Source organism: Echinops telfairi, unplaced genomic scaffold (genome assembly GCF_000313985.2).
Source record: "Echinops telfairi isolate 266 unplaced genomic scaffold, ASM31398v2 ScPeMD7_18;HRSCAF=68, whole genome shotgun sequence".
Taxonomy (NCBI): Eukaryota; Metazoa; Chordata; class Mammalia; order Afrosoricida; family Tenrecidae; genus Echinops; species Echinops telfairi.
The window spans coordinates 1,120,798-1,130,727 of NW_022103915.1; the positions used below are offsets into that span (position 1 = coordinate 1,120,798).

A 9,930-nucleotide genomic window follows, 5' to 3' on the forward strand; every position below is an offset into this window, starting at 1 on the left:
GTTGCTACCCTGCACCCTGATTGGCTCGTCTCCTCCCCACAACCTCTCAGCAAGGGGTGTTCAGTTGCCTACGGATGGACTCTGAGTCTCCACTCTGCACTCGCCCACCTTTACAATGACACGATTTCTTGTTCCTTGATGCCTGACACCCAATCCCTTCGACAGCTCGTGATCAAACATGCTGGTGTGCTTCTTCCATGTGGGCTTTGTTGCTTCTGAGCTAGTTGGCCGCTTGCTTATCTTCAAGCCTTTAAGACCCCAGATGCTAGGAACTTGTACATGGACCAAGAGGCAGTCATTCAAACAGGGAGTAGGGCCTATTGCAAGGTTTAAGATCATGAAAGGTGTGGGTCAGGGTTGTATCATTTTACTGTACTTATTCAATTTGTATGCTGGACAAATAATCAGAGATGCTGGACAAAATGAAGAATGTGCCATCAGGATTGGAGAAAGGCTTAATAACACCCTTTATACAACAACCTGGCTTGTTGAAAGAAAGGCAACCTGAAGCACTTGCTGATGATGATCAAGGACTGCAGCCTTCAGTTTGAGTTGCAATTCAATGTACAGGAAACACTTCCTCACAACTTGACCAACATCACATGAAGAAAAGATTGATGTTCAAGGGTTTCATTTTGCTTGGATCCACAATGAATGCTCATGGAAGCAGCAGTCAAGAATTCAAAGGGCATATTGCACTAGGCAAATCTGCTACCTAAGATAGCTTTAATGTGTTGAAGAGCAATATCTCATTTTGAGAAGGAAGATGTGCCTGACCCAAGCCATAGTCTTTCCAATTGTCTCATATGCACGTGAGAGCTGGACAATGAATGAGTAAGAATACAGAGGCATTAGTGCATTTGAATTATAATGTTTGCCAAAAAATATTGAAAGCACTGAGGACTGTCAGAACAAACATCTGTTTGGAAGAAGCACAGCTGTCAGGCTCCATAGAAGTGAGCCTTGTTACAAAGTCTCACCTACTTTGCATATGTAATCAGGCGAGACCAGTCCCTGGAAAAGAACATTACCTTTGCTAATGTAGCGGGTCAATGAAAAGAGGAAACCCTTGCTGAGATGGATTGATCTAGTGCCTGCAACAATGGGCTCAAACATAACAATTGTGAGGATGGCGCATGACTGGTTCCATTTTTGTTCTGTTGTATGTGGGATTGCTATGAGTTGAATCCAACTCTACAGCTCCTAACACCCATAACAAGCATTTTCAAAACAAACCAAAAAAAAGACCCCAGATGCTGTATCTTCTGATAGTCAGGCACACCTTTGTCTTCAGTGATCATATCAGGAAGGTGGGCACCCAATGATCTGATTTTTAGTTCTTTGGTGTCTGATAACTGGTCCCTTCTGCACCTCGTGGTCAGACAGTCTGCTGTGCTTCTTCCATGTGGACTTTGATGCTTCTCAGCTGGATGGCCGCTTGTTTATCTTCAAGCCTTTAAGATCCCAGGTGCTATATCTTTTGATAGCCAGGCACCATTAGCTCTCTTCACCATATTTGCTTATACACACGTTTGTCTTCAGTGATTGTGTCAGTAAAGTGGGCACCCACTGATAGGATTTTCAGTTCTTTGATGTCTGATAACTGATCCCTTCTACACCTCATGGTCAGACAGGCTGGTGTGCTTCTTCCATATGGGCTTTGATGCTTCTCAGCTAGATGGTCGCTTGTTTGTCTTCACGCCTTTAAGACCCCGGACGCTATATCTTTTGATAGCCAAGCACCATCAGCTTTCTTCACCACCTTTGCTTATGTTCACATTTTCTTCAGCAATCGTTTCAGGAAGGTGTGCATCCTTGAATGGATAGGCTCATTTTTAACAACATCCACCTTCAATGCATTGTTGGAAGAAAATGCTGTACGTGACTGATCCTTGAAATCTAAGTCACTGTAATAAAAATGCATTTTCAGATTGTTTACTGTGGTGAAACACCCAACATTTGCCATTCTAACTACTTTTATGTAATACATTCATGTTATGTAACCCTCACCACTAGTTCCAATGTTTTCATCACCCTTAACAAATATTCAGGCCCCTGTACATGGTGACTCCCTTTTCCTCTTCCTACCCACCCCTGTTGCTCTGTTAGGTGCCACCGACTAGGTTCCGATGCATAGTGACCCCATGTACCACAGAAGGAAACACTGTATGGACCTGCACTACCTTCACAAGCCTTCCTGTATTTGAGTTCATGGTTCAAGACAGTCACATGTCAATCCATCTTGTTGAAGGTCTTCCTCTACCAAGCATGATGTCCTTTTCCAGGGACTAGGCTAAGGTGACCAGATTTTAACATTGGTAAAGTGGGACAAAAGCGGGACACCATTGATAAAATTCATATCCTGGCGAAATAGTCACATGGCAGCTGAAAACCGTATACCTTAGCTTGTTGTGGATTCTTTCCAAAAATTGGGGACTTTTTTAAAACGCCTGTCCCACCAAAAGCGGGATGTCTGGTCACCTTAGACTAGTCCCACCTGATAACATGGCACAGTACCTGAAGCAAAGTCCTGCCATCCTTACTTCTAAGGAACATCTGGCTGTACTTCTTCCAAGACAGATTTGTTCGTTCTTCTGGTAGCAGTCCAGAGTAGTCAGTATTCTTCACCAACATCAGAACTCAAACGCAGCAATTCTTCTGTCCTTTTTATCCATTGTCTAGCTTTTACTTGCACAGGAGGTAACTGAAACACCATGGCTTGGGTCAGGCATATCTATTCATCAAAGTGGTATCTTTGCCCTTTACCACCTTAAAGAGGTCTTTGCAACAGTTTTACCCAATACAGTAAAACCTTTCATTTCTTGACTGCAGCTTCCATGGGCATTGATTCTGGCTGCAAGTAAAATTAAACCATTGGCCATGTCAGTATTCCTCCACTGGTCCACCTGTGTAACCCCTAAGCTGTGGCGTCTCTCTATTTGCCTGTCCCAAGTACTCAAGAGAAGTGAGACCAGGCATGTGTCCTTTGGTGTCTGACTTACTTCACTCAGCACACTGCCTTCAAGGTTCATCCATGACACAGCATATATGCGAGCTCCCTATCTCTCGAGGGAGACATGTATTGCTTTTTGTGTGTACGTTTCCTGCGGCCTGTCTACCACTAGGTCATCATCCTGCCTGCAGTCTCCCTGATGCGGGCAACAGAAGGTGAGTGGGGTCAGCCTTCACACTAGCACTCTTCTAAGCACTGGGGATGAAGCGCTCAACAAACAGACCACCCTCCTGGTGCTTACAGGCTGGCTGGTGACGAGAAATCAAGTCAGCAAGTGGGCAGTGTTTTAGACAGTGACGAACACTTAGAGGAAAGCGAGCAAAGGTGGCTGTGGGCTGGGGGGCTACACGGTCAGTCAGAGGGCACACGGCAGTGAAGGAGCCCCACGGGCACCCGTGGAAAAGTGCTCCTGATGGAGAACAGGAATGGGATGAACGAGGAGGGGGCCCGGGGCAGCTCCCACAGAGGCCCTAGCAAGGGAGCTGGAGGAGATAAAGAGGCGGTCAGAGGGCAGGGGAAGAACCAGGGCCTGCAGTGCATGGCCTCTGCTCTGAGATGGGCTTTGAGTCGAGAAAGAACGGTACCTGACGCGACCACTGTGACCATGGGAAGAACGGGGCAGGGGGGCAAACAATGGAGGGGGCGTCTACGATCAGTGACAACAAAAAGAGCAGCCACAGGGGGAGTGGGGATCTATGGAATAAGAGACATTACACGTGGGGTGAGGAAAAAGTGATAGGAGCGGGTCCGAGGTTCACGGAAGATCAAGTAAGCCCACAGCCCTCCTTGTCTCCCACAGGAGGCTACAAACCTGGGACAGACACCGGAACAGCTGGTGAAGCTAAACGGTGAATGGGACCAGCAGGCCGAGGAGGCTGGCCGGGGCAGCTAGGGCATAAAGAATGATCTGATGTGGTAACTCCCACCTAATGACTGAGTGGGGACCATGCAACCTGGGGGTGCTACCTCTTTTCCTGGAAGATCTGGGCAGGATGCTGGCAGGATCCCAAGATTCCATTAACAGGGTTCAGACTTGAACCACAAAAGTGCGACTGGTCAATTTTGCCATCCTGCTGGGTAGAAAGGGGCATCTCAGAATGAGGGAAAGGACTCTCAGTGCCATCAAGAAAGAGGAGCCTGGACCCACGATCCCTGCTCCCCGAAGCTGCTTATTCCAGGAGACAGGGCAGCAGCACCAGAGCAGGCCAGGCTACCACCGGCTTCCTGCCCACACAGCAAGGAAAGCCAAGTCGCTGCAGACAGGGCACTCATGTGTATAAGGGATACCTGCCTCCAGGCACCTGATGGGGAGGCCAGGGAGCATTAGTGCTGAGCACTCCAGCTGAGGCTTATAGCACAGTGGGGGTGGGGGGTAGGGCACAAGTGAGAGACTGAGGACTAGAGAATGGCATACCTCTGGGCTCAGTTAAGAAGCTTAGACTGTACTCTGAGTATTTCTGACCCTAAATTGTAATCTGTAAATTCCCACAGGCATGCGTGTTGTCTGTGAATTCTGTGAGCTCAGCACAGAAGCAGGGAGGAAGAAATGTTGTCAGGATTGGGAAGGAAGATGCAGGGCAGAGGCAGGTCTGAGGACAGCCTCACCAGGCAAGGGCCTCAGGCTGATGTTGAATTGGATTGTCCTCCCTCCTTGTGAAGTTAGAGAGGGTCAGATGTCAACCCCACCCTTTTTACAGTAGCTTTTCTTCTTCAGGTTTCTTCTGACCTGAACCCTACCAGTCCCAGTCCCTCCGTGGACCTCCACAGACAGAGCCAGGAACCCCCAGGGCACTACAGAGAATCCACTTTGAGGGTGGGAGTAGGCCTGCACCCAGCACCTGGAGAGGCCTTTCAGGTCCTCTCTCAGAGGCAGGAAATGAGTCCTCTGCTCTAAGCTGGGCACACGCGTTTTCATTTCTTTTTCTCCATTCCACGTCCTAGCCCACAAGCATCACTGAGGCAATGGCAATGGCAGCAGCAGCATTGGGCCCAATAGGAGCCTGATACTGAGGAAGAGAGGCTCCTCCCGGCCGAGGCACAGGGCAGCTAGGAAACAGCCTCCTCAAGCCATCAAGCTGCAGCTCCTGAACTCACCCCTGGGCCATGCAGGCCCTCCATGACAGGACACGCACAAGGCAGATCTAAACAGCATCTCAACGCTCTGAAAGAGAACTGCTGGGGGAAGCTCAGGTCCCAAAGACTGACTGGGACTTGCATCCTGAACAAAGCTTGGTCAACTGCCTGCTTAAATAGTACAAGCAGCATCTCCCAAGGATTTACAAAAGAGCCAAAGTCTCATAATGCATACACCAAAATGGCTTGCATCCAAAATTCCGGGCAACTTCTGGTTGGAGCAATGCCTGCCAACTTTGGATAGTGGTTATCCAATTTAGTAAGGAAAAAAATGTCTTTGACTCCACTTTACATCAATCTCCAATCCATTCCACACAAAAACGTGTCCCGCTGCCGAGGCTGCTCAGGAATTCACATTTCCGCAGAGCCCGTGCCAATTTCACTGGCGACTCTGGTAGGACTCTCGATGCTGATCATCTGGCTGCCCTCCTCGCCATGGGTCCACACACAACGGATGTGAAAACCTGCTCAACGGGCTGAGCTTTCCCCCTCGCTGCAGTGACCCGAGCTCAAGGCGCTGCACACAGCGTTCAGCGCCACCACAGGCCTGACAGGGCACCGTTTGCCCCTCACAGCTCGTGGGGTACCATCTGGAACAGAGGACGGCTTCCAGGGCTCAACCCTGAAGCAGCGGGCCATGGCCTTTGAGACCCTGCCCCAGCCACAGAAGCCCTGGAACAGACGATGAGGACCACGCTGCGCTGGAACTTGCCGTGACAGTGTGCACAAGCTTCTCAGCCTCAGAAAAACTGTCAAAATGATTCTCTACCACAAATCCCAAGGTCAGGTTGTTAGTCTCTTATGTTTAGCCTCACAGTGCCTGATCACTATGGTTTTCGAGAGCGCCTAAAGTAGATTTTAAAGTCACCTACTTCTGTATGATTTTCTCTACTCGCTCACCTGACTGCACAGGTGACAAATGTTAAGGATGATGCAACGAGAGGCCAGTGAGCCCAGGATGTGGCATGTGCTGCATATTGGACACGACTGCAAGCCGCTTCTTAGGACGAACTTGCTCTGAGGCTTTTTTTTTTTTAAGCAAGAGTCAAGTCTGATCTATTTTTCCTGCTTTCCTTAGAGGGGACAGTGACCTGGCTTCTAAATGGCCTGGAAGCTACAGCTGGCAAAGAAAAGACGCCTGGTTATTTTTAGAGCTCTACAAGCATAAAATACAGCACGGAGCTGTGACCTGCAGCGATGCACTGAGAGCAGCACATGGAGCTGTGACCTGCAGCCCAGCACGTCAGGCGAGGCGGGTGGCAGGTGTCTGGACACACTGTGGACCAGCAGCCAGAAAGACCAGCTCCTTGCCCACACAGGCTGAGTTGCACTCTGAGGGCACGGCATTATGGTAAGTTATTTTCATCTTTTTCTTCCAGTTTACTTACAACAAGGTGAATTAATGAGCCTTCTCTGCAAATGAAGACATCGCAACCTCATTCCTAACATAGCAAGTTAATTACTTCAAATACGGCTCCAGCGAGTAAATCTGGAAGCTGGTTCCTTCCACAGGGAACGCAACCGGGCAGCTAGGACATGCCAAAGTAGAGCCCAGCTTCCCCATCACTGACCAGGACACCCAGGCACCAACTCCACAGCCGTGCCACCACCTTCCCAGGTAAGCTGGCAGCCCTTTCCTCAGGGAGCCCAGCACAAAGGCATGATTCCAGATAGCACTTTCTGACAAATTACAGTGGCAGAGCCACCTAAGAACTTTTAATAGCAAGTGTTGGCAAGTTATTTCTAGAAACCGTTTGGTCTGTGACTCTCTGGCTTTATAGTACATTCTGTTTCTGCTCAGCCACACGAACGTACCTTCAATGCCGGAATTTGGGTACTGACCTAGTTACAAACTACGAGACTTTAATCCGTGTTCTATCTTATTTCTCTTGACTTGCATTATCTAACCTGGGAAAACTTCAGGCACATTTCTGGCAAATTTATTGTAAATAAAAACTTATTTGTTCCTTGGAGCCCTAATGTTTTATGTGAATAAACAGGTGGGCCTGTCTCTCTCCAGGTTAAAATGCCATTTTTTGGCTGGATGAAATGGCCCAAGCACAACTCCTACAAGCCCACCCACTGTCCTGGTTCAGAGGTCGTGACAAAGACGCTGCTTCGTGAATTAAAGTGGCATCTCAAAGAGCGTGAGTGGTTACTACAAGAGATTGAAAATGAACAGAAAGTGAAAAGAACAGGTGTGGACTACAACTGGCTGAGCAACGGCCAGAATCCCCACACGACTATCCCAGCTACTGAGCAAAGGCAGCTGGAAGTTCTCTGCTCACAAGTCCCACCGTGCCAAACCGGAGCGATTCTCAGCAGGTAAAACACTATTCTCTGTTCTGGTGAGGGAGTGGTGTTACTGGGGGCCACCGAGTCCATTCCGACCCATGGGACCCTGTGCTCGATGAAACGAAACGCTGTCTAGTCCCGAGCCATCCTGACAACTGTTCCTGTGCCGAGTCCTTTGCTGTAGCTACTGTGTGAGGTGCACTACTGTGAAACTCAAGGTCCTTGGATAGACTGGAAATTGCTTTTGCCCAAGTAAACTCCCTGGGGATAGCTGAAACAGAAATAAGTCTGTTACCACCTCGTGGCCTAAATTGTTGTCATGCTACGAGGAGCATAATCTGAAAGCAGTGGGGAGCTCACTGGAGGTGGGTGGCTTAGCTGGACTGTGGCAGTGCGGGAAGGATAGGACACAAGGGCACTCCTGAACCGGAGACTCTTTGCTGCTTTCCCTCTAGATTTCGAGAAGTTTTGGCAGAAAATGACATCTTGCCATGGGAAATTGTCTACATCTTCAAGCAAGTTCTGAAAGACTTCCTCAGCAGCAGTGACAGAGGAGGGCAGCCAGAAGGTCTGGAGGGTCCGCAGCACGCACGCTGCTGTGCTCCTGCCGCAGGCCCCGTGGGTGTTCCCATGAGTTTAGACAAAGACGAAATCCCCACTATCTCCAGCTTTGTAGACAAAGACACCAAGAGCAGGCTCCCCACATTCTCACACAGGATATGGAACCTACCGTATTACTATCCATCCAATTAAGGTACTTAAGAGTCAGAGGAAATTTGTGGCCACCTCAGTAGCAGAATTCTTAAAAGATGACGAGTAAGAAAAAGTGCTAGGACTTCCTGTTTCTCTTGTTGCAAAGTCGGATGTTAAATCCCTGTGGATGTAGCATATGTTTTAAATCATGTTCCTTTTTAACCTCTCAAAAAGAGCTAGGTTTGCATCGGACAATATGACTTTAAAATGTTTACTACCTTTTTTGAAAAACATGTTTGATGTATTTTCTTATACCTCAGTGTCACAGGAACGAAGGTAGCTTTATTTAGTATGCAGTTTCATAAATGCTGTGTGAAACCTTGACATTAATTCTGAATTTTATTAAAAAGGAAGTTTTGTGTAGAATAAAACGTGAATTGGTGTGAATCTCATCTTTACAAAGTCAACAGCACTGTTACTTTTGATCAGTTCCAGAATGGTCCTTGGGGGTGGGGGTGGGGGGCCAACAGCAGTTTAAAAACGAAGCTGTGCATTTTTAAGCATAATAATTTTCATCTCATGTAGAATTAAAGGAAAACATAAAACATTTTTGTATTTTATATGGAAAAAGAAAAAGGATGGATTAACAACTACTGCTACTCTTGGAGACAAAGTCCAATGCTGATGTATAATCTAAACCTCTATTATACTGCTCATTTAACGGACAAAACATTGAACTCTATGAAATACAAGTTTGTAAAGTAGGGAACCTTTCATTTGTCAGATTTACTTTTTTGATAAGTACAAGGATTGTAACCATTTTTAAAGGTAACTTCAAGGAACTGAGATCATTAACTTCATGGCAATTTACCAGTTTTCTTTCATCTAAAAAGATACAACATTCAAAATCTAAACAAAATACACTTTCAAAAAAGTCTCGCTTGTTTCTTCCCACATTCTTGTCTGAGTTACATGCGCGAAAGGTCATGGGCAAATACCCTTCTCTCTCAGTTCCATTTTTTTCCACGGGCCATTTGAAGGCCCCTCGTGTATCATTTGAAATGGCCTCCATTTGGTCTGAAATCCCAGCCAAGTACGTGAACTGAGATGAGGTCAGTGGACACACACGGGGGTGGATGGGAAGTAAAGGCACCTCTCACTCCTGTGCCCTTTTGCTCTGGTCTTCATGCCATAGCCATCTGAGCTTCACACCCGTACTGCTCCAATCACGGAAAGTCTTCTTGAAGTAGAAACTACCTGGGGAGAAGTCAACATGCCCCAGAGTGCTATCTGAGCAGTGAAGGAAGACAACTGCAACCATGGGAGGTAAGAGAACACTGCCTTGATGATAGCAAAGGCTTTGTTTTAAACGGCACTAGGGGCCTGCCTATAAAGTCCATGATTACAATGGGCAACCCACTGCGTCTGCCGGGAAATGGCCCCCAAAACATTTGTTCATTCTCCCTCTAAATTGCTTGGCAGGCCCTGAACAGAAGAGATGACTGTGCCCCAGCACTTCCCACCAAGACCACCTTCCAGGTTCAGGAAGACAAAGGATAGTTGGGTGTTTTTTTTAATCATTTTATTAGGGGCTCATATAACTCTTATCACAATCCATACATACATCAATTGTGTAAAGTACATTTTTACATTCGTTGCCCTCATCATTCTCAAAACATTTGCTCTCCACTTAAGCCCCTGGCATCAGCTCCTCATTTTACCCCCTTCCTCCCCGCAGCCCCCTCCCTCATGAACCCTTGATAATTTATAAATTATTATTTTGTCATATCTTACAC

General features: G+C 47.4%; 2 protein-coding genes across 3 annotated transcripts in view; one reads left to right on the top strand and one right to left on the bottom strand.

Moving 5' to 3' along the window:
• TDRD9 (tudor domain containing 9) overlaps window positions 1-2,537 on the bottom strand; it is a 75,117-nt gene extending 72,580 nt beyond the window's left edge. The window contains exon 1 of the mRNA XM_045288044.1: window positions 2,518-2,537. Coding sequence (XP_045143979.1) covers window positions 2,518-2,537 — 20 coding nt within the window. The remainder of the gene's footprint in view (window positions 1-2,517) is intronic.
• Window positions 2,538-6,391: 3,854 nt separating this feature from the next.
• Window positions 6,392-8,571, top strand: RD3L (RD3 like). Of its 2 annotated transcripts, XM_045287952.1 has the most exons (4): window positions 6,392-6,497; window positions 6,659-6,764; window positions 7,167-7,471; window positions 7,897-8,571. In XM_045287952.1, the coding sequence occupies exons 3-4, from the start codon at window positions 7,173-7,175 to the stop codon at window positions 8,192-8,194; spliced, it is 597 nt and encodes a 198-aa protein (XP_045143887.1). In that variant the 5' UTR covers window positions 6,392-6,497; window positions 6,659-6,764; window positions 7,167-7,172; the 3' UTR covers window positions 8,195-8,571. The 2 variants fall into 2 exon arrangements, with proteins under 2 accessions (XP_045143887.1, XP_004698880.2); XM_004698823.2 differs by lacking the exon at window positions 6,659-6,764.
• Window positions 8,572-9,930: the final 1,359 nt, after the last annotated feature.

Bases quoted from the DNA above. Each gene is read 5' to 3' on its own strand.
- RD3L (XM_004698823.2), top strand. The intron at 7,472-7,896 runs GTAAAACACTAT...CTTTCCCTCTAG, and splicing joins ACCGGAGCGATTCTCAGCAG to ATTTCGAGAAGTTTTGGCAG.